Source organism: Scatophagus argus, chromosome 10 (assembly GCF_020382885.2).
Source record: "Scatophagus argus isolate fScaArg1 chromosome 10, fScaArg1.pri, whole genome shotgun sequence".
NCBI classification, from domain to species: Eukaryota; Metazoa; Chordata; class Actinopteri; family Scatophagidae; genus Scatophagus; species Scatophagus argus.
The window spans coordinates 18,557,683-18,582,246 of record NC_058502.1 but is presented as its reverse complement, the minus strand read 5'-3'; the positions used below and the strand labels follow the sequence as shown (position 1 = coordinate 18,582,246).

At 40.4% G+C, this 24,564-nt stretch overlaps 1 protein-coding gene across 1 annotated transcript; it reads left to right on the top strand.

Annotated features, from left to right (window-relative positions):
• Positions 1 to 227: 227 nt before the first annotated feature.
• btaf1 (BTAF1 RNA polymerase II, B-TFIID transcription factor-associated) lies at positions 228 to 23,599 on the top strand. The gene is made up of 38 exons (XM_046401484.1): positions 228 to 673; positions 1,657 to 1,780; positions 2,131 to 2,245; positions 3,288 to 3,431; positions 4,360 to 4,559; positions 5,414 to 5,547; positions 5,832 to 5,961; positions 6,110 to 6,178; positions 6,383 to 6,472; positions 6,579 to 6,674; positions 7,245 to 7,421; positions 7,657 to 7,797; positions 7,927 to 8,051; positions 8,538 to 8,658; positions 8,863 to 8,967; positions 9,178 to 9,327; positions 10,073 to 10,215; positions 10,394 to 10,568; positions 10,699 to 10,902; positions 11,316 to 11,736; positions 11,870 to 12,054; positions 12,147 to 12,303; positions 12,658 to 12,767; positions 13,036 to 13,237; positions 13,475 to 13,623; positions 13,762 to 13,914; positions 14,419 to 14,540; positions 15,184 to 15,351; positions 15,594 to 15,671; positions 15,777 to 15,906; positions 16,004 to 16,145; positions 16,264 to 16,394; positions 17,069 to 17,191; positions 17,642 to 17,794; positions 18,095 to 18,306; positions 18,464 to 18,623; positions 19,002 to 19,172; positions 20,491 to 23,599. Exons 1-38 carry the CDS (start codon positions 660 to 662, stop codon positions 20,638 to 20,640), a joined length of 5,574 nt encoding a protein of 1,857 aa, XP_046257440.1. The 5' UTR covers positions 228 to 659; the 3' UTR covers positions 20,641 to 23,599.
• The last annotated feature ends 965 nt before the right edge of the window (positions 23,600 to 24,564 follow it).

Here is a 24,564-nt window from a genome sequence, read left to right as displayed (position 1 = left end):
CGCAAATGAGTTATAGTAAATTTTTATGGTTAAACTACAGCCCATTGACATATATAGCCAATACTACAGCCACGTAGCGTAGGATACATCAATGTATCCGACGATATTAAGAAAAAAAATGTAACGTTTGCCTCACTCCTTTCCATTCGTTTCTTCTTATAACGTGCATTTTGATTGGCTATCCCCAGTGCCTGTAGCCAATCAGCCTCCGCCTGCTATGGAGGAAGGAATAAATGCAAGATGGCTCCTCATATAAAAACAGTCTTCTGGGTTCCCTTCAACGTGCGACTAAATAACTCTTTACATCTTATTAGGTTAAAATATTTATCGGCCGAGAGTTCTGAAGGGTAACTTGAGCTCTAGATTGATATGCGTATGGTACTTGGCGATATTTCAAGAGAGAAGATACCAAAGAGACAAGGGGAATAACTTTGATGCCATGAATTGGTGGTGAACTCACTCTCTTTGGTAGACAGAGTTGGAGTGGTCAGAAGCACACAGCCTGGGCCTCACCTAGCTAGCAGTCGCTGCTAACCAGCTAATGACTTCAATTACTATTATCTGCGGCATTGGAAACGTTAAGTAGCGGAGAAGAGAAAGCCTCAAAATACTGGTTGCCTGTTGAATGTGTGACGTGAAAGACCATACAATAATTGCCCATGGCTGTATCAAGGTAAGATTGACTTCCGCCAATGCTTAACTCTGTTTTGTCTTTCTCAATTCCCTTAACAGTCAAGCTAACGCTAACTAGCTAAACCGCTAATACATGCTACCTATTGATTTGGCAAAGAATGGCATGGCGACAGCCGACTATGTTAGCTAGCGAGCTAACACTGTGTAATCTTATGGTGAAACATTAAGTTAACTAAGTCACTACTCATGGCACTGGTTTGCAGGCCAGTGAAAACTAATTTCACATTTTAGTGTTTAACAGTCCTCTGCTAGTGCTCAGCCGTTAAGTATAGATGGGTTAACTTGTGTTATTGTGAACTGTCATGAAAGCCAGTTTACAAACGCTGGATGCAAACTGTTTTGAGTTACGTTCATTTATCCGGAATAGGAACAATGCTTGCTAGCAGTTTATTTATTGTAAATTTAAACTGGCAAGCTTGTCAGATTAAGTGTTTGCAAACAGTCCTTGATGCTTAAGTCGTGGTAATGTTTAACGTTACTTTAAAAAAGCGCATTTGTTATCTTTAGCTAGCACTGTTTTGATGGGTATTTTGTGTTTTGCGTTGTGACCGCTATGATCCCACGTGGTGTCAGTGGTCCTAATCTGCATAGCAAAATACACTCATATGCAGTCCAGTTTAAGTATTAGTGGTACCTGTGGTCACGCCCTTACATCTCTAATCCACCCCACTTTATTATTAGACTGCTAATGACCTCCGTGAAAGTCCAGGCTCATTACAGGTTACGTTGTTTCACAGCAAAGCAATGATAATTATTAACAATACCTAAGTTTTATTTTTTGCATATAAATAAAGGTATTCATATTTACCACAGTAAATTAAACTGTGAGACCATTGCTTTATATTATACATTATAGAGCCTAAAATTGGGGAAGTGGAACCAGCATAAAGTTTGTTCAAGGCAGTGCACAATGTGTACTGTTTATATTGACCTGTTTTTTTTTTTCTTCTAACTTCTCTTTAGACTTGATCGTTTGTTTATCCTGCTTGATACTGGAACAACACCAGTAACCAGGAAAGCAGCAGCCCAGCAGCTAGGAGAAGTGGTCAAACTGCACCCACATGAACTGAATAACCTCTTGTCAAAGGTATTGAGTCGCTTTTCCCAAACTTCCCATATAGGTGCATGACTAACATCAGGGTAGGCATTTACGGTCAATCTTCCAGTCAAATTTGTAAAATACTAATAATCTATTACTCTGTACATGTTCTGTTGGTCAGTGAGCTGTCTACTGTACAGGCACCTGGCTTGATAACTGGATATGATTTGACTTTGCAAATGTAACAAACCAGCTTAATGTCTTCACAAAGAGATAAAATGCAAAGGCACAGATACTGTTTTGTGTTGGATGTTTAACTTCCTTTCTCTTTATAGGTCAGACAGTTTTAATTCATGTTGTATGTATAGTAAAGAAAGCTATTTCCTGTCAATTACAAGGTCTTGACCTACCTAAGGAGTCCCAACTGGGACACTCGTATAGCAGCAGGCCAAGCTGTAGAGGCAATTGTGAAGAACATTCCTGAGTGGGACCCGACCCCGAAGCCTAAAGAAGGTGAGCTTTTAGGTACAAGGTTTGTTAAAATATTTCACTATTGTCAGATTTGATTGATGCTGGGACACGTATATTACATTAAATACTGATTCCAAATGTAGTTGTTTTTAGGAAATGATCTCCAGCTTTGTTAGGCTTTTTTCTTTTAAGCATCACTGTTTATGTAAATACTCAGAGCATTAGTGTAACCAATATCTTAGTTGTGTGAGTTGTTTTACCAGGTAGGTAAGAGATATTACAGGGAACTTAGTCATCCATTTAGTAGCACAAAATATTTGAAATATCACTTTCAATTTTAACACAGGACTAACTAATAACATTCAGGTTTTGATGTTCAAACACATAAGGCACTCTGTTAGTAGTGAACTGGGAAAGTTAACTTCTACAGTGGGTGTGCGCACATTCAGACATACAATCATCTGACATAACACAATTTTTGTCAACCTCAAATCCCTCAATACTAACATTTTCAGAAATTATGTCTAAAAAACAAAAGCTGACATTAAGCATTGAGGCACCAAAACAACAGGAAAATAGTTAATGCTTTCTCCTGTTGTACTTGAATAAAATTATGTGTTACAGTCATTACCTGGTAAGTGTTGAAAGAATGCGTCTTTTGCAAGGCATAGACCATTTACTCCACTTTGTCTCAGCAGGTTAAACCTTACTGTTACCTTATTCTTGCCGTTGTCACTTGTTGTCTTTCATTGTAACCAAACACACAATTTAGATATGACATGTTTTTGTTTCTGTTTTTCACTTCACTGTAGGACTATGACATGGTGATTTAATCATAACTCATAAATGTTACGTATTAACCAGGTCTTACCAATGTAAACATTCATAAATATAGGTTAAATGATAATAATATTGTGGTCATCTGCTGTATTGCTGTACAAAATGATTTCACACAGTCAGTGAATTAGAAATTCTTAACAAAACTACTGCTTGGTACCCAACATCAGTGATGGCGTTGCACCTCTTGGAACAACTTTTTTCATGACACCAGATTCATTAAGACTCTTTTGTTTGTTTCCTGCAGAGTCTTGTGAGGACTTCTCACCAGAGGACTCCTCTTGTGACCGGCTGACTTTCTACCACTTTGACATTTCTCGTCTGCTCAAACACGGGGCCTCTCTGCTGGGATCTGCTGGGGCAGAGTTTGAGCTGCAGGATGACAAAAGTGGTTTGTAGTGATTCTGTGTGTTTTGGTTTTTTTCCCCAATACCTCCACACTGTTACACTCCCCCATAAATATGGGGAAAATATGCATTGTGTGATTGTGTTAATCCTTTTGATAGATAAATAGATAGATGAAGAGATACTTTGTTGATCCTGAATTTCCCTCAGGATCAAAAGTATATATCAATCTCTATTTGTCTGTCTATTGCTATATGTATTCTTTATGGACAGTGTAACTTGTAGAAAAGAAAGGTATGACTCACCTGACAGTGTTGTGCTTGGTCGTGACTGTTTTTGGGAGGTTTTGAGTCTATGCTTTCTAACCTGTTGGCTTTGACTTGAGGAAATGGATTCTGTTTACGAAGCAAACTTTGTGCACTAAATTTATTCCTTACTCCTAGATTCATGCACACACACACACATCTAGTTACAAGTGGTTATTACTGAGGCTGGGCTACAACATCACTACTGACATCAGAGGTTCATTCTGATGCAAATACAAGTACCATGCTACCAGCATGGCTACTTAACTTGACCTTGAATTTGAAAGCCATTTGATGAGAGAAAGCTGCTCATTCTTACCTTCAAGGGTCATTTGAATTTGAACATCATGTTAGTTTTTAATCTTCCTGCACTCAGTTGTTATACCATTCATTAGGGGTCTGTGATTTGAATGACCTCTTATTCAGGGTCCTCTGCACTGTTAAAGCCAAATTTAGCTAGTTTCTAGGTGATTTTCAGAGAGATTTATGATACTGTCCCTGTATTGGTGGTATTTTGTGGCCCCTGCACTTTGTGCCTCTTGACTGCATTTAGCTCCGACATGACACTCTTGTGTACGTATACATAATCAGTATTCGTCACACGGATGCAATGCACTTGCTCTCTGTGCAATGTCAAGTTTTCCCCTGACCTTCGTCATTTGTTATCAGGTGAGATGGACCCAAAAGAACGTCTAGCCCGCCAGAGAAAGCTTCTTCAGAAAAAGTTGGGTCTGGACATGGGTGCTGCTATTGGCATGGACACAGAGGAGCTGTTCAACGATGAGGACCTGGACTACACCTGCCAAACCAGTGGACTTAGAGCCCATGGAAGCAAAGCCACAGCTGGATCCAGCTCCCACAACCACATGGTGAGTCTCATTTGTCTCTCAGCTTTGATTCTGAGGACTTTTGAGTATGCACTTCGTGTTCTTTGGTTCACCAAAGCTCTTACTGCAGGATGTTACCTTGGATGGACTATAAAAGAGAAAAATAGGTGAAGATAATCAGAAGTGTGAGGCAGGAAGTGTACGCCTCTTGAGACTGCTTATGTCAGCAGTTGAGTGTTGTCCTATGGTGAGGTAGTGTGTCGTAAGGCTATGGGCTGATTAACCTGGCTAAACCGAATGAAGAGAAGGAGGGCAGGCTATAACATGTCTCACAGTGACGCTGACTGTTTCTGTGGAGCTGTTTAGTACCTAATCGTAAATATGACTCCTACCATGTTATTGAAAGCTTGTCTTAACCCTCCTGTTATAACGAAATGTCAGTATTGCGAGTATGAGAATACAATATAATGAACACCTTTGTTGCGTCTCTGATCTGCATTTAAGATGTCAAACATCATTATTATTATTATTATTTTTATTGTTATTAAAATGAAGGTGGCCACAGTTGAACTGACGTTATGGAGTATGGGGCTGTGTTTACTGATGGTCTGTGCATGTGGAAACTCCTACAGACTGCAAAACAATAAACATGACTTGTGCATGAATATTCAGGGAAAATACAGCTAAACTAGAGGAACTGCTGTTTAGTCAGACGGGGGGTGCTGCACATTGCTTTGATTTACTTGAGGCGATGTGCAGCACTTGGAGATACATCATGCTTTGAGGCACAGAATTCATTTGTTTAATGATTCATTCTGTAAACTGGTTGACAATTAATGATTTTTGTGCTCAATTGAACTTGAAGATGAGTAGTCAACTCTAGTGTTTGTTTTCAGCCCATTCAGGCTGCTGAGCTGATTGACTCAGAATTTCGGCCAGGCATGAGCAATCGACAGAAGAATAAGGCTAAGAGGATGGCCAAGCTAGTGGCTAAACAGAGATCCAGAGACATGGATCCAAATGAAAAGAGGTGAGATTATTATGTGTAATGAGTACCTGGATCATACCTAACTGTTGTAACTGTTATTTATGCTCAAGTAAATCATTATAGTGACTGTTAACCAAAGTTATACATGTTGGTATCTTTTCTTTTTTTTTTTTTGTTCCTATAAAGCCAAATGTGTCTTCCAGAACGACGACGTAGTATTTCATTGATTTGACTCATTTCATCTTGACAGATCTTAGCCTTCATTTGTAAAGTTTGAATAGTTGTAAGGATAAAATAATTCACTTTGCGATCTCTCCGCACTATAGTAATGACAGTTTTGAAGGTGAACCTGAAGAGAAAAGAAGGAAAACCACCAATGTAGTCATTGACCAACCGGCAACAGAGCATAAAGTCTTAATCGACAATGTTCCAGATAACTCCAGTCTTTTAGAGGAGGTGGGGAATTAAAAACAATTCAATAACTCATTGATGCCAAGTTCTAAACCATGTTAATTGCTATAAATGTATATCTGAAAATATAAAAACAGTTTGCATTCATCTGTGATGTAACCGATGATTGCTTTGCTCATTGCTTTGTCTTCAGACAAATGAGTGGCCTTTGGAGAGCTTCTGTGACGAGCTCTGCAATGACCTCTTCAATCCTTCATGGGAGGTAAAAACAAGGCATTTTTAAATCACATACTATTTAATTTTTAGGTAAATGTACACATTTGAAAATGAGGGGTTGGGCTGAGTTTAAAGCACAGTCTTTTCTGCTAATAAAACAGTAAATCTGTGCTCAGAAACAACTCCTTTATAACACTTTTTTCATGACCAGTGCAAAAATGTCATGATAAGATGATGTGCTTGTTTTCAGGTTCGTCATGGTGCAGGTACAGGTCTCAGGGAAATCCTCAAGTCCCATGGTGCTGGGGGTGGGAAGGTGGTGGGAAGCACTGCAGAACAGGTATATTGTTACTTTTTGCGCTTTCTGATTTTTTTTTTTATTTTTTATTTTTTTAATTTGTGTGTGAATTTAAACATGACATTAACTGTCTTATATTTTGGTTTAGATGTTGCGGCAGCATCAAGAGTGGATAGAGGACCTGGTCATCCGGCTGCTCTGTGTCTTTGCTCTGGACCGCTTTGGAGATTTTGTTTCTGATGAGGTTTGTTTGTGTGTGACATGTGACAGTTTCTTCTGATTTGCTGTAATCTTTTCATTCACAGTCTTTTATTGTCCAGTGTCTCTGTTGTATTAATATATGAAGTTAGTCTCAGTGACATTATTTATAGTATCTATGGTTCTCATTGTTCAAGGCTGTCTTTGCATTTACTTCCCTAAATATAACAATTTTGTGTCAGCTATTGTTATGGCTGTTCTGCATTAGACAGGTTGGTTTTATATTGGTGTCCCTCGTAACAGCTGTGAGATAAAAAATGAGAATAAGAAAAGGAACCTCCTAGTTTACTCTTTGTAAGACATTTGCATGCTACATTTTCTTATTAAACGTTTGCTCGACTCCTTGCCATATGTAAGGTGTGACAGGAACATCAACCAGTATGATATAATGCAACAGCACACTGTATAGCCTTTAAAATGAAGTTCAACCAGAGAAGAGGAGCTAATTGATGAGATGACCTTGTTTATGGTTTTGTTGCTTTGAAGGCCTGAGTTTTTTTGTTTTTTTGAACCCCTGTGTTTTTGTACATAGCCTCTAACACTCTCCCTTTGCCAGGTGGTGGCTCCTGTCAGGGAGACGTGTGCCCAGACACTCGGTGTGGCCCTTCGCCACATGAATGAAACTGGTGTTTCCATGACAGTAGACGTCCTGCTGAAGCTGCTAAAAGAAGACCAGTGGGAGGCCCGTCATGGAGGCCTGCTTGGGATCAAGTATGCCCTTGCTGTTCGACAGGTACCACCTGTTCTGCTTGTATGATGAGCTCTTTATGAAACACAACAGTTATACAATGTATTAAGCTTCATATACTCACGAATACACATTTTGGTTATGGAACGATGTATATGGACAAAAAGATTTTGGTCTACAAGTATTTGTGCTGCTTGTGGAGAGGTGACACTGTAAAGGCTGTTCTTTGTGACCTCTAGATCAATGCTGATCCTCATCTGTCTGTTCCTCTGTGTCTCAGGACTTGATCTCTGTTTTACTGCCCCGGGTGCTCCCTGCTGTCACCGTAGGCCTACAGGACCTTGATGATGATGTCCGGGCCGTGGCAGCCTCAGCCCTCATCCCTGTGGTTGAAGGTTTGGTACAGCTACTGCCCATTAAGGTCAGTGCCTTTTTAACAATACATCCTCATTGTGTTTCGGATTACGTTGAAGTCTGTCCTCTGTAGACAGTTAGTTTTCACCCTGTTTTAGTAGACCTGTTTAGACACTAAAGTCTTCGTGTCTCTCAGGTACCCTTTATTGTGAACACACTATGGGATGCTCTTTTGGACTTGGATGACCTCACTGCTTCCACCAACAGCATCATGACGTTGCTGTCCTCACTGCTCACCTACCCACAGGTCCGACAGTGCAGGTCAGTCACAGGGATGTTCACACAATAAACAGATTGCTTTTGAAATTATGAAAAACTTTCTCTCTTTGCTGTGATATGGAGAATAGTATATTATGTCCCATTGATAACCTCATTGATCAAATTTAGCTGGCTCCAACTATAGTGTATATACAAAAGGTAAAGGAAAAGCAACAAAGCAAGTACTGATCTAGTCTTAAAGCTGAATGTAGGCAAATTGTCTGCTCTATTCTCTGATTGTGTGTCCTGTGAAGCATCAGCACTGTGCCAAAAGGTTGGTTGAACTTCATTTGAACTTGATTTACGTGATGATTTACTGAAAAAACTTTCTACAAACGTGCAAGTGGAGGAGCACTGACTCTTAAAGTCTGGATATGGGTTAAGTGTATATGCTTGTAATAGGTTAGTACTTAATTTTTTGTACTTTTGCATGGCCCTTTTCTTACCGTGTAGACCATTTGTATTGACACACTTTCTTGTCCACTCTAGCATGCAGCAGTCATTAACAGTGCTGGTCCCTCGGGTTTGGCCCTTCTTGAGACACACTATATCATCAGTAAGACGGGCAGCACTAGAAACACTTTTCACGCTTCTGTCTAAAGCTGACCAGGTAAATTTGACTAAGAGCAGTTGGATATTAAATACTTATCAGTGCTTAAACCTACAGGATTTAACAATATACGTACAATAACTTGCCATATTTGTATTCAGAACAACTGTCAACAACAAAGCTTTTTTTTTCAGTCCACAGCTTGAATGCTGGCTCATGTATTGCATGTCCAGTAAGGCACTGTTCTGTGTTTTTGTTCTTCAGAGCTGTGCAATGTGGATCAACCCCATTCTACAAGATATGCTTCGCCACATCTTCCAGTCCTGCATACTGGAGAGCAATGAGGAAATCCTTGAACTGATTCAAAAGGTTTGTTTTGTGACCCACACTACCCACTTCATCTCATGGGTCAAATTACTAAGATGGTCTGAGTCTGATTGTTGTAAGTGATACTATACAGACACTCCTTTCAGTTCTTATCATGAGATTTATTAATTGTACTTGGATAAGTTCTACTTATATTTCCATTGTACAGATGAGCTTTTTATATTTTGCATTGATGTGTGTCATTGTGTGCAGGTTTGGATGGAGCTGCTGTCTCAGGCCCCCCAGCAGTACGTGGTAGCGGCCAGCTGTCCCTGGATGGGTGCTTGGCTCTGTCTGATGATGCAGGCGTCACACATTCCAATAGACTTAAACATGCTGCTGGAAGTGAAGGCCCGCTCCAAGGTTGTAGACTTAATTCATATGTAAATAAGACTGAAGAAAAGAATTTCTTATAGTAGTGGTTACCTATCAAGGGAAAATCTATTCAATAGCTACTAGTTGTTAGCAATTTTAGCCAGTAAATGAGTAATATTTTACATTACAAATTTTGGAAAAGCATTCTCCACTCAGTTTTTTCCAGACATATAAATGGCGATACATGTTATAGAATGTAGAATAGGAAAGATATATAATGTATGTAGTCAGTCTGAAACTCAGGGGGATTGCAAATTTGTATTGCATATTAGATTTAAAAGTTCATGCAAACAGTGCATGTGATTTCAAGTTTTTGTACAAAAGGGTAAAACCTTGCTGAGGTTGCTAGGTGACGGATTGGCAGACACTGGTGAACATAACAGAGGAATCTTAAAGCCGTAACACAGTCTGTAAGGTTGGAGCCAGAGGAGCTTTAGCAACCTTAACAATCTGGAAGAAGAAATAAAGACAAAGTTCAGCCCAGTGAAGTAACCAGTTTAATGAAATATGGCTCAGTGCTGAGGGTGAATGTAAGTTAGAAATGGGATCAGATTTACTTTGGGTGCACCAAATCGATTCAGCGTGAAAGTGAAGGAGAAAAAGAGCCCAATGTTGTTAATTCAGTGACGGTAACAAGCTGCTTGTTATGTTGCCCAACATGTATAATGCCACATGACATGTAGCTTTTTAGTTACTGTGTCCTGCAATACTTACTGTTGTGTTGATGCAACAGGATAAGGCTGGTATAAAGGCACGTCAAGGGACCAATCAGGTGAAGGAGACAGTCCAGGAGTATATAGCAGGTGCAGAGACAGTGACCGATGACCCAGTGACAAGAGACTATGTAGTGGTTCGTGCTCGCCTCATGGCTGCCAAGTAAGTGTGGATTGTTGACTTAAAAAAATGAAACTTGAACTTGAAAATTTCTCTCAAGAAATAAAGAAACCAGAATTGTCTGATGACAAACTGTTGATACTCAGCAGTTAAAGATGCAAATATTGTTCTGCTGTTCTATTATTGTTTTCCCCTTTCTCTTTGTATTTCTGTAACCCAGAATGCTGGGGGCTCTGTGTAGGTGTATCTGTGATCCTCAGCTCAATGCTCCATCTCAGGAGATCCGACCAGCTGAGTCTTTAGGCCAACTGTTGCTCTTCCACCTCAATTCCAAGTCTGCCCTGCAGCGCATAACTGTGGCTCTGGTGCTTTGCGAGTGGGCTGCACTGCAGAAGGTGAAAAGCTCAAACACAGTTTGTTTATTGTGAAATCATTACAAAGTGGACTTTTTTCAGATGTAGTGTGAGAGCACAATCAGGCATTTAGAGGCCAAAAACATTAATTTTCTTTTTCATTCTCTCTCAGGATTGCGAGGTGGTGTCGTCCATGGTGCACCCTCGTCTCCTGGCCATTCTTTCAGAGCAGTTGTACTACGATGAGATTGCCATCCCCTTCACACGCATGCAGAATGAGTGCAAACAGCTCATTGCACTGCTGGCTGATTCCAACATAGACGTGCAAGACCGCCTTAATAGTAGCGTTTTCACAATTGATCAAGCTAATGAACTGGTAGGTCCAGCCGCACATCTAAAAACAAGTAAAACTTGCTTGGATGAAGCAAGTGAAATCTTTTCACCGCTTAGTGCGATCCAGCAAAAGAGTTCCAAACAGGCTTGTGAACCTAACCCTAACCCTGCTGCATCTTGTATTGGGTTACCCCATGTCAGTTACTTCCAGTGTGCAAACTGATGGAATATTTTGGAATATTTCTACCTAAAAATAATTTTGTTTGGTTCATTATTATATCATGCTCATCAATTCTTTCAAGGTGTGCTATTAACATGATATTTTTCCCACAAAATTCATCTGTTTTTATTTCCTATATTCCACCTTTGGTATCCAGCTGATTCTCAGCTTGAAAGGTCAATTGATTTCACACTCTGGTCCAGTCACTGACATCCTCCCCCCTGCTTGTTCCCTAGGTAACCTCCATCTTCACAGAATCGACAGCAAGTCTGAACGTGAAGTCCAAACAGTGGCAGGCCCTGGACAGTAAACGACAGCAGGCTCAAGCAACAGTGATGGAGACCAGCACAGAATGGCAGCAGCTGCATCTGCGAGTCCACATGTTTACAGCCTGTGCAGTGATTAACCTGCAGGTGCTTCCTGACAAACTCAACCCTCTGGTCAGGCCTCTGATGGAGGCCATCAAGCGGGAAGAGAACACCCTTGTCCAGGGGTATGCTGCTTCTTTTATAGCCAAGCTGCTGCAGCAGTGTGCTGGGCGCTCGCCATGCCCCAATCCCAAGATCATCAAAAACCTCTGTGCCTCAGCCTGCGTGGACTCTGCATCTACACCCTCATCTGCTTGCCCTGTACCTCCCACACAGGAAAACGCTAAAGGTTGGATAGCATACTCACTCTGTTTTTTTGTGTTTGTGGAATTTGAAAGTACAGCAGCAGTCCCTTAGTAATCATTTAACAACACATAAGAAGTGTTTGCATGTGTAATATTGATTATTTCTAATGACATTAGGCTGTGGCTTGGAGAAAGATGGCATGCATCACATGGTTAACAAAACCCGAGGTATCATCACACTGTACCGTCACCAAAGGGCAGCATTTGCCATCACCAGTAAAAGGGGGCCAGCCCCTAAAGCCCCAAAGACCTCCACCACAGAGCTTCCTCCTGGCAGCACCATCAGCACTGATAATGATGAGGTATGGATGGATACTGAAGTCAATTTTCCTAACATTTAGGTCATACTGACAGCAGTTTGTTTACCCTTCTTTATATATTTGTTCATTTTTAGAGCAAGAAGCCGTTTCTTATTCAGAGACGAGGGGCAGAGTTCTCCCTGACAACTGTTGCCAGGCACTTTGGTGCAGACCTCACTAAGTCTCTGCCATACCTTTGGGAAAACACAGTAGGACCACTGAAAACAGTGGTGACTGAAAGTCAAAGCATTGGTATGTTGATTGCGTTGACTGTGTTTTAATTTTCTGTAGACATTAGTAGATATTCCTCGCCTTATTTTAGCCAATACTGTGTACATTGTTCTTAATGTTGTTAAAAGGTCAAACACACCGTTACAATTTGCTTTTCAACTTGTGAACTTAAATGGCCTTGAATGCAGCGAACTGTAGCATTTTAGAATTGGAAAATTCAGTTTGAATTTTGTTTGTTGTCTCAGCAAGACTCACAGCACTGTGTACTGAAAGTATCTATGAATCTATTCACTTTTCATAATATTGCACTCAGTACCGTCAAGGACTCCATGTTTTCAGTATTCTGGATCACGGTATGCCTCTTATGTGTTCTAGATAGGCAGGTCCAGCTGGATAGGGGCGACACTGCAGCTCAGGAACTGGTCAACTCTCTTCAAGTGCTGGAAGTCATGGCTGGAGCCATGGCTGCTGAACTCAAACCTTTGGTAAGATCTCAAAGAGCTCTCTGTAGTACTTTTTTGCCACTTATTTCCTGACATCTTAGCACTGATTATATGAATTTCATATGAAGATTTAAATATTGTTCCTTGGACCATCAAAAGGTCTGTCTCAAAAAGTTAATCTACCAGAATAGTAGAACAGTTTTTAGGAGGGGGAAGGAAGGGTTTTCCGGGCCAGTTCATGAAGGCAACTTAAACTGCTATTTTAATGCAGGCAAAGTAATAAATGTGTCTCTTCTGTTTTTGTTTCTAGCTACTGGAGCACCTACCCCATCTGTTCACCTGCCTGCAGCACCCATACACAGCTGTGCGTCACATGACAGCACGTTGTGTGGGTGTGCTCAGTAAAATAGCCATGCTGGAGACCATGAACAGTTTCCTTGAGTGTGTACTCCCCTGGTTAGCTGCTATTGATGACTGCACCAAACAGGAGGGTGCCATTGAGGCTTTGGCCTGTATCCTTCACACACACACAAACACACACACACGTTTTTTTTTTTATGTGTGTTTGTGTGAATAAGAACAACATTTATGCCTTTGTGTAACTGATATGCAGTAATGCTGTTTTAAGACACACTGTCAAGGTTTGTCTTAAAACAGCGTGGAGTTGTGTCTGTGTTGTTCACAATTGAAGCATCGACCTAGTTGTTGTTATTTCTGTGCAGTACTGTCCTTGACTAACATCCCTTCAGGTGTCATGGAACAGTTGGATGTGGACATTGTACCCTACATCGTGCTGCTTGTAGTACCAGTGTTGGGCCGTATGAGTGACCCAAGCGACAGCATTCGTTTTATGGCCACTCAGTGCTTTGCTACACTCATCCGCCTGTTGCCCCTAGAGGTAGGAGCACACTAGCACAGGGCTAAAATGTAGTTTGATGAAGAATCTCTGCAAAACAGTTAGCTCACTTGATTGATAACACTATTAACACAATGTTTGCCTCTTTTTTTCCCATTTCCCTCTCCTGTTGTCTACTAGGCAGGTATACCTGACCCTCCAGCCATGTCGGCTGACCTGATCCGCCAGAAGGCCAGAGAACGCCACTTCCTGGAACAGCTATTAGATGGCCGAAAACTGGAGAACTACAAGATACCTGTGCCCATTAAGGCTGAGCTCAGGAAGTACCAGCAGGTATGAGTCAGTGTTTAAGGCCCACCGTGTCTTTGTAGTATCTCCTCAAGCAGCAGATTAAGGGCGCCCTTTGCCCAACCTTACACATTTACGAATCCTTGAACATTTCTGTGTCCAAGCTGCCTTTTCACCTCAAGTCTAATCATGTTGCAGCCACTTTTAAGGATGACGTTTTGCTAAATGAATGATTTTAAAATGCTACAGGCTGTTTTTCTTTTTTGTAAGGTTTTCTTGACAGTAAATTTAATGTGCTGTGAAATGGAGATGTGTGTATTTTACCTTCAGCTCTACAGAGAATCCAGCTTTTTATTGGAGCAGAGCGAAATCAGGTTTAAAAGCGGCTACCATTGTTACTACATTTCCTCAAAAAACTAACTTTGACTTCCTGAGGGGAAAAAATGTCCGCCTTAAACCAACTGCAGTTACAGTCTGCCTTTATGTCTGTTTTGAGCAGATGTTTATGTTGGCATTTTCAGTGTATGTGTCTTTTGTATCATGCTGCAGGATGGAGTGAACTGGCTGTCCTTCCTAAACAAATACAAGCTGCACGGGATCCTGTGTGACGACATGGGCCTCGGCAAAACACTGCAGTCCATCTGCATTCTGGCTGGAGATCACTACCTCAGGTGCAGAGTCCAAACAGCTCTGTTAAAGTTATTATTGTTCGACTGTCAACACACCATTTATTGTAAAATTCAGAAGAAACATCACTCATGATTATTCCCTCTAGCAACTTCATATCTGTATCACTTATCAAGAAAATTTTTTGCTGAATAGTAAAATATATGTACAAATATTTTATTTGGTTGGTTATATGCTGGCATATGTAATGTCAGTGTTGGATGTTAATATCGCACGGGATTGAAATACTTCATTCCATCGGGCTTCAGACCTGCTCTCTTGCCTTGCTGAATGTAAACTGTTGCCGGTGCAGAATCCATATCTCTGCTTGAGATTTTATTCTTATCAGTCATCCGCATGTGTTAACATGAACTATTTTCTAAATTAAAAAATAAAAATCGTTCTGGGGCAATAGATGAAATGTTTCACTGAAATGGAAGCTTATTAACTTTAATGTAAAACATTGTTAATATGATGCCTACAATAAGCCTGTGATTTCAAACAATTTCAATATATGATCCCCCCCCCCCATTTTGATTCCCTTTCATCTCGATCCCTTTCTTTTTTAAAACACTTGTCAAACACATGTTTTGAAGCGCTGTGTAAGTAAACTTGACTCAGCCTTCTGTATGTTTGATGTCTATTCAGGGCGCAGGAATATGCAAAGACTAAGGCCGCAGACTGCAGCCCCATGCCCTCTCTTGTGGTGTGTCCTCCCACGCTGACTGGCCACTGGGTGGACGAAGTTGGCAAGTTCTGTGCCAAAGAGTACCTCAACCCACTGCACTACACTGGGCCTCCTACAGAACGAATACGGTAAAGCTTAGTCAGGCTTATTGCAAAGTTAAAAGCCTGTGTGCATACAGAGAACGTGTCCTCATCCTAAAGGCTTTAGATTTTCTAAAACAAGTAAGGACAATGGAACAAAGCATTTAGTAAATATTGCTTTAGATTCATTAGATAAATGTTGGTACAGGGTTTCGGATAAACACGCATGGGTTGTCTCATTTGCATTCTCTAACAAAATTCGTGAACCTAAACAAACTTTACTTTTTCAGGCTGCAACACCAAGTGAAAAAACACAATCTTATAGTAGCCTCTTATGATGTTGTGCGGAATGACATTGACTTTTTTAGGTGAGTATCATTCTAATATTTCTTTATATTATGGAGTTAATTGTTTAATTTTTAACTTTCTTTCTGATCCTGTTTTTTAAAATCTTTTTTTTTTTTTTTTTTTAGAAACATAAAATTTAACTACTGCATTCTTGACGAGGGTCATGTCATCAAGAACGGGAAAACCAAACTTTCCAAAGCCATTAAGCAGTTGGCTGCCAACTTCCGAGTCATTTTGTCCGGAACGCCCATTCAGGTGACATGCCTTTTGGGCAGCAGAATTTTTTGTTTTCATTTTCTGTATGTTTTTTTCAGTTAGAGAATTATTTTCTTTCCATTCTGTCCATTCCCAGAACAATGTGCTGGAGCTCTGGTCACTGTTTGACTTTCTCATGCCGGGCTTCCTTGGGACTGAGCGACAGTTTGCTGCTCGCTATGGAAAACCAATCCTGGCCAGCCGTGATGCCAAAAGTTCCTCACGGGAACAGGAGGCAGGTGTGTTGGCTGTGTCTTTGTTCCCTTCTGATTATTATCTTTTCTATTATACAGTTTCTGTGAAGAGGCTTATGAAGACTAAGGCATTAACTGTAGTAATATTGATTTCTCCTGCTAGGTGTCCTTGCAATGGAGGCCCTACATCGACAGGTCCTACCTTTTCTTCTGAGGAGGATGAAGGAGGATGTCCTCCAAGATCTTCCTCCTAAAATAATTCAGGACTATTACTGCAACCTGAGTCCTCTACAGGTACCCCAACAGCTGTCTAAAGTGCACAGTTGTTCTATCACTACAGATGAGAACAACAATGAAAGGACATCATTTCAATATCTCAGCTATTCTTAGAAAAATATATTCTTTTTTTTATTTTCTTTTTTTGCTATGAGATTATTATCTGGAATATTAAACGTCCTTTCTATTGACTAAAAATAGTGATATTTAAGGGATATGCAGTATTGATCCACTAGTCATTTAAACACCCTCACTGGTAGGCTTCAGGAATACTAGTCGCTTCCTAAACTAGTTATTATTATTTTGTTAGTGTACATATCTAAGCCATTTCTAGCGTTAAGTGTATGTAGGATGCCACATTAGTCCAGTAGGTGTCACCTTTGTGCTTTGGGTTACTCAGTGTGTGGATGGAGGAAGAGCTTGATTAGTTTTTTTGAGCATGACTCTAGGTGAATCCTGCGTTGTTGCACTGGTAAAATATTTGGCTATTTGGAGAGTGATTATGGGTTGTTCTGCATAACATATGGAAGAACGTTAACAGTGAGTAATAAGGTAAACTCCTTCCATACAAGTTTAATGCATTATGTGTTATGTATGCTCACAAAATATCTACTCAAGGTTTATTGTGATTGGATGGGATAATGGCTCAACCTCACTCTAACTAAGCTGCTTTGCTTCCTCACTACCTGCAGGTTCAGCTATACGAAGACTTCGCAAAGTCAAGAGCCAAGGCCAGTGTGGAGGACAGCATCTCTGCAGCCTCTACAGAAGAGGAGGAGAGGCCGAAACTGAAGGCCACAGGCCACGTCTTCCAGGTACAGGGCTGTTTTCCTACATATTTGTCACATACTGGCATCAACTGTAAATCTGCTCTGTAACAGTAGTAAAGTGTGGAGAAGTTTTGTTTATTTTTCATGTTATTAACCAAAACACACATGTGTGTATCACTGAGGTCTAACAAGTATGCTGAATCCATTTTCTTTCCTTCCTAAAACATTTAAAAAGTTGATTTCCAAAAACCATTTGATACCAGCATTGTTCACACTGACTTGTTAGCAGTCATCTCCTTCACTACTTTCTTTGGTAGATCGCTGCATATCTAAGAGCAGTAGTGCCATCTGTTGATCACGTGTGTCGCATCACATGCGTGTCTGTGATGTGAAGATTTCCTAGAATGCGGTTTGATTTGAGATAAAACTTTCTTTCGCAGATGCATATCATTGTGACTGTGCAGTAAGATTTCCTTTCATTTCTATATTTTCCAGGCGCTGCAGTACCTGCGGAAGCTGTGTAACCACCCGAGCTTGGTCTTGACCCCGCAGCATCCGGAGTACAAACGCATCACTGAGCAGCTGACGAGTCAGAACTCGAGCTTGCGGGACATTCAGCACGCGCCCAAACTCTCCGCTCTCAAACAGGTAATGTGCCAGAAAGTCGGCTTTCAGAGCGACTACACCACAACTTTTCTGCTCGGTTTAGAATGCTTCACATAACTCATAATATGGATTTTCTAGAATTGAGTTTTCTTGAAAGTAAGAAATGGAGACCACACACCTTTCCCAGTGGAGATTTTTTTTCTCATGAAATAATAATGTGAATCGCTTTTGTTTTTTATTTTTTTTAATTTGTATTTATTTCCACTCTTTGGCAAGACTTGACTCTACTGTTATCCTCTCCACTGTCATCCTGTAGCTCTGATGTTTTCTTCTGTTCTCCAGTTGCTGTTGGACTGTGGTCTTGGTGGTGGTGGAGGATCAGAGGGGGGCACCGAGGCAGTGGTGGCCCAGCATCGTGTGCTCATTTTTTGTCAGTTAAAGAGCATGCTAGATACTGTAGAGCATGACCTGCTGAAACCCAAACTGCCTTCTGTCACCTACCTGAGGCTGGACGGCAGCGTGCCAGCAGGCCTGCGCCACTCCATTGTATCCAGGTCAGTAGATTATTGATTAGTGGGGTGAAGGGGGAGGGGTGATTTTGTTTTTGTTTTTTGTTTTTTATTTAAATAAAATCTAAAAGTTGGTTCAGAACATATAAATGTGAAGTGCCACCAGTTTGTTCTCACGGTCTTTCTTCTCACTGAACCTCAGATTTAACAACGACCCCTCCATTGACGTGCTGCTGCTGACCACTCATGTTGGAGGTTTGGGTCTGAACTTGACGGGTGCAGACACCGTGGTGTTTGTGGAACATGACTGGAACCCCATGAGGGATCTGCAGGCCATGGATCGTGCCCATAGGATAGGACAGGTGCTATTGTTAGATACACTTATCATACATGAGTAAACAGACAGACCAGGCTGGGATGTGGTTTGTACTGTTCAAACCATCTCCTGTAGCAGTTAACATTCGGCCGTCATTTGCTCTGACAATCCATTTTTGTTAAGATGACGCTGAATTCAAGATTCCCCTGCGACTCCTGCAGTACGATCAAACTTGGTCATCAGTGTTTCCTTGATGCATTATTAAATATAGCTTTTGAACAGCCTTGGATTGAGTGACATGGCTGCTCTTGTCTGAAAGCAGTGATGCAAAATGAACCAAGTGAAGTTGAACTGGCTGAAAGCCCCTGTCCTACATATCCAATACTTTCTGCACACTTTTCCTCATCATGTTTGTTTCATGCAGAAACGGGTCGTGAACGTGTACAGGCTAATCACGCGAGGCACGCTGGAGGAGAAGATCATGGGCCTGCAGAAATTCAAGATGAGTATCGCCAACACCGTCATCAGCCAAGACAACGCCAGCCTGCAGAGCATGGGCACAGACCAGCTCCTCAACCTCTTCACTTTAGACAAGGTGAGACCTCCCAGGTGTTTCTGTCATGCAGACACAGAGACCAGACTGAGGAGAAGAAAAACGTCAGTCACAGATCTCCTGCCCAGACATCTAAGCAGTGTGTTACTCCTGTAATCTGATTGTTCTTATAACCACAGAAATTACAAGTAGTCCCGTCTCTTTTAGCTAAAAATCCAAAACATATGTACATGGAATAAAATGGATCCCACAATAACTATGAAAACGATGAGATTGATCAGAAACTAAACAGTTAAAATCAAATCCAAAAAGCATTAATTTAGTGGTAACATGATTATGTACATCCTATTAAGCATCCTGGTTATTGTGATCGGATCTCAGCCGGGTTTAAACGCAAATCCGTACAGTAGAGAAATGACAGAGGGGGGAATGAAATCCACCCAGTTGAAAAGTCTGCTTTATTATGCAAGCTTAAACAAGCAAAAGCTAAAAGTAAAGTGATGAATGAATGACATCTGTGCAGGACGTTGCTTCCCTTGTCCTGGAACGCGCATTGTTTGTTGACAAGTCTGCCAGACTGTGCCAACATATCAACATATTGGAATATGATCACATTGAGGTTAGAATTGAGATGACAAGAGAACATATTAATGCCAGGTGTAAATGTAAAGGCTAGACGATCAGATGTCATTAGCCAGATAATTTATCCAAATACAGCTCACATGTTGATTAGAGCCCTGCATAGCACCATCTCATATCAGGAAAGGTTCGAACATTTTTTAGAAATATAACAGTAGTGAGCAATAAGGCAGAGTTCAATTTGTTGGAAGATGAGGTGTATCAGGTGTACAAACACAGGTAGTGTTGGGCTTTTTTATCCAACAGAATGTTTGTCATGTGTGAACTTAAGTCTGCTAAAAAAAAACAACAAAAAAAAAAAAACAAAAAACAAACACACACACACAAAACATCTGTCAACAGCCTGTTAGCTGGCATTCCTGTGTATTCTCAACATGCGCACCTCTTCATGCAGGTTATGCTGTTATACCTGTGAAACATGCAGAACTTTTCATGGAAATCCAGCCTGCTACTTTATTCTGTTAATTTTTGATTCTAATGAAATGGTTTTGATTAAGAAGTTGCATGTTGGTGGATTGCATTTTATGACCAGTATCTTCCACCTCAAAACAGTGCAAGCTTGATGATGGAGAACTTGTGTGTGTGTGTGTATACATGCATGCTCTACTGAGAGGTTGTGTCCTGCTGAGCAAAGAGTGTACTTTTTCCCCTCACAGGCATGGAAAGCTTTGAACATCCATTGTGTTTGACTGAATTGTCATGCATATAAAATGTGTTTCAGGGTGAGAAGGGCGAGAAGGGTGAGCAGTCGCCGTCAACCTCAGGGAAGGCCTCCATGAAGTCTGTGCTGGAAGGCCTGGGAGAGTTATGGGACCAGCAGCAGTATGACACGGAGTACAACTTGGACAACTTCATGCACTCCCTGAAGTAGCCATTATATGACACCCGCGCAATCTCCATTTGCTGGCCAAGCAGGACCTGGCCAGAGCCTGAAGAGAAACTTGCTGCTGCAATTATCTGCTCCACTCCCACCCTAACTTGCACAAGATAACTATAAGGAGTCACTGATAGCTAATAGTTACAGTACATGTCCCAAAGCAATAACTAAAACAGCCAAAATAAGAATTAAATCTATTTTTAGTGCTTTCAAATCACCAGGTATGCTGCAACTTTTTTTTTTTTTTTTTTTTTTTTTAAAAACTGTTTCTGAATATTGTCAGCCATCCCATGTTTCCTTGTTGAGAGCAAACCACCCAGGTTTTCGACAAACCCTCTACAAAACTGCTAAGCAGACCTAATGGTATGATGGCTATGTGCCATCTGCGACAAGCATCTACAGCGTTCATTTACATCATACACATCAGTTAACAGCGGCTCCACTGCTGTGTACAGTGACGTTGCTGTAGTTTTTGAAGCATACAGTGTATCATAATTATGGTCCTCCTTTATAGTTCCAGCACCTGGTGCTACTTTTCCAACCCACTGCCTTTTTCCCATGTTGAATATACAGTGTTAACTGATTGAAACATCATTATCCTCTCTGCCCCCCTACTGCTTCCCTCCTCATCACAAGGTCTTAAACGCACCATGATACCCAGCTACACCTCTCAATGCTACTCTGACTGATGGATACAAACATGTTTTGTTTTTTGTTTTATTTTATTTTATTTTATTTTTTTTTACAACAAAGGGAAACGAGGTGAGAATGATGAGCTTGCTGGACAAACCACAGGATGTCGACACAGTGTACTGGCTTTTTATAGCACAGAAGCTATTTGTGCTATGAAAAGGTGACTCCCATCCTCCAGATGGCGATAGTTTTTACTTGGCCCAGGGCGAGATCGTTCATGTGACCTGAGGCCATCAAGAGGATTTGTGGAGAGATGATGGAGTCCGTGTTGTGTCCAGCTCCTCCAAATGTGGTGTAACAAAGCTGGGGCAGCACTGCACTAGAAGCAGCGTTACAGAGACTGAATAAGGGGCCATGCTGAAACTGGTACCTGAAACTTGCCACAAGTATTTTAAAAAAAATAAGAAAAAAAAAAAAGAAGAAATAATAGACTTGTACATATTTCTGTAATTGCTGCTTTTTGTTTATGATGGTGGAATTGTAATAAATTCTACAGACTTTTGAACTATACATCTTTTTTTTTTTCTTTGCATGCGGACGGTGATGACCAGTAGATGGTGTGGTTATACATCCAAGAATAATAATACTGACCTGAGTGAACTTGAATGAACCTAAAAGATGGTCTTATTACTCTTCTTCTGACAGGAGTGTACATATTTAAAGATCGTTTATTGCTCTATTACACTACACAGTCCAAAGGAAAACATTGAACATGGCTGCAGACACAGCAGCAGATGGCACTTTACGGAGTTCTTGTCTGTGTTGGCCTTAAAGGCGGTATTCACCATTCATTCATGACCCATTAAAGCCACTCAGTGGATCTTGTGGTGAGATTGTTTTGTCTACTTCTGTTTCCAAGGTCAAGAATGAAGTTTCAATTACAGCTTTTAGGCCAACGGGGATGAGAAGTCCTGCGATGCTGAGAAAAGTGGAAATTTTATGGAAGCAAAATGTGCAGCATAAGCAACTGATTATCTTCATTGTGTAGTGAATAACTGAAAGTTGCTTTTTGAATTATTTTTTTGAAATTTAAAGTTTTACAGTAAAGTCTAACAAATTTCTTCAAACTATTGTTTCAGGTTTCCCATTAAAGATAGAAATCAAGAATGCAGGCTTTCCAGTCGCTTATCTGAGCTCGTCTTTCTTGGCTCGTGTGACTGACAGAGCAGACCAGACAGGACAGGTCAGCTTATTCACAGTTGTCCCCTTGAATTTTTGATGTCTGAATTTTATTGCAGTTTTGTTGTTGTTTTTAAATTTAGGTCAGAATTTCACTGAATGAATTTGAGCAACATAAATATATCACATTTGATTTTGCAAATCACACCACTTGAAAATGACCTGTAAATTTCAGAGTTATTCATTTAAAACCACATAAATTTAGACACATGGGTTTTCAAAGTATTTCAGCTAAGTCCTTATAAAATTGCTATCCATACCGCCTTTCTTTGTCTCCGGAATATCTGAACATCTGCATCTCCTTCAGTGTGATCCGTTGGAACACTCCGTACAACTCTGAGATGGACTTTGTGGGGAGATTATACAATCAAATTAAAAAAATAAATAAATAAATCCATTATACTGACAGGACAAATGTAAGTTACCAAAGGTATAATGCAAGTTAGTATTGGTCAGCTTTTTAGTCAGTTTAGTTCATTAACAGAGGACAGAGAGGGAAAGGATGCCATGCCAAAGACCACAACGTTTCACAGCGTCATACAACTACGTTTAATAAGATTTGCTTATTAGTACAGAAAAAGGAAAAATTAAGATGGGAACTACAAACTCAGAAGCAGTAGTAAGCATTAGCAGCATAGAGCTCCATGTTTTCAAATCACAGTTATACTGCAAAAAGTTCAGACCAAGTCAACAATCTCAAAAAGCCTTGTCAGGATAGAACCAGTGTTCAAGTCAGGAAATAAAAACCTAGAAAATAAAAGCACAGATTCCTTACAGAAAAATCAAACAAACAAATGTACATTTCAAAAGTAGTGGGATGTTTGTGGAAAAAAACACACTAGCAACTTTTTTTTTTAATCTGTTTTGAGATCACAACATGACGAGACCTACAGTGTTTACCTACCCAGAGAACAGCCATGAAGCAAAAGTGAATATACAGTATCCGAGTCTAGTTACATGAAATACATACGTTTATCTATAGAGAGGAATATATAAAATGGTTGCCATCATCCAAATCACGATCTGTTTCATTTGCACATACATTTGTGTGAACAGTTTTTTTATGTGAAAGAGAAACTTTGAAAAAAAAAAAAAGACCAGGAAATGGAGGGGGTGGTTAAATACTTGGTGGTATGGTGGTGAATAATACTGAGCCCTGGGAGAAACAAAATGTGGGACTATTTAAAAGACATGGGGGAGCATTAGCATCAGCTGTATAAACTGGTAGAAAAGGCCAGCCAGAAATAACATTCTCACACAATCACTGAAGTCTCTTTTTGGATGAAGACAGTAGAGGACGGGACTTTAAAAACATTTCACAAGCTTGAGCCTAAATTAAAGAAATTGTTTGACATTTTGGGAAGTGGGCTCATCAGTCCCACTCGCATGTCTGTTCAGTAAATATGACGCTTGAGCCTGAATGCAGCTAGCTAAGCTTAGCATAAAGACAGCTCATCAGCTTTCAGCACCTCTGCAGCTCACTAATCAACATGTTACATCTTGTTTGCTGAATCTGTACAAAAAACAAAGTGTAAAATCATACAATAAGGTGTTACAGAGGTTATATGAAGGACTTTATTGGACAAACTGTCCAGCACATCATCTCCTCACAGTGCAGCGTGTCAGTTTCACACTGAAGTTCTTGTATATTAAACCCAGTGATATTCATGTTAATAAGCTGCAAAGGTGCTGGTTGCCAGATTTTGTTACCTTTGGACAGAGGCAGGCAAGCTGTTTGCTCTTTTCCAGTCTTTATGCTGCGAGTGGTATCTGTCTTTTCAAGTAAGTTAGAGGAAGGGGATAGCTAGCCCAGCTGTGCCCTAACATTTTTCTAAGCTCACAAATTAACACATTTTATCTTGTTTCTTTGATCTGTTGATGAAGAGAAGTTTAAAAATGACAAGCTTTAGTTTATATGGGGGTTCTGTGCTAGACTAAATCTTGGGTGGGTGTTAATGCTAAACTAAGTTAGGACTCTCCTGACTGTAGCTTTATGTAGCCAATTATAAAGACATTAGAGTATCATTAATCTTCTCATTGGCAAGA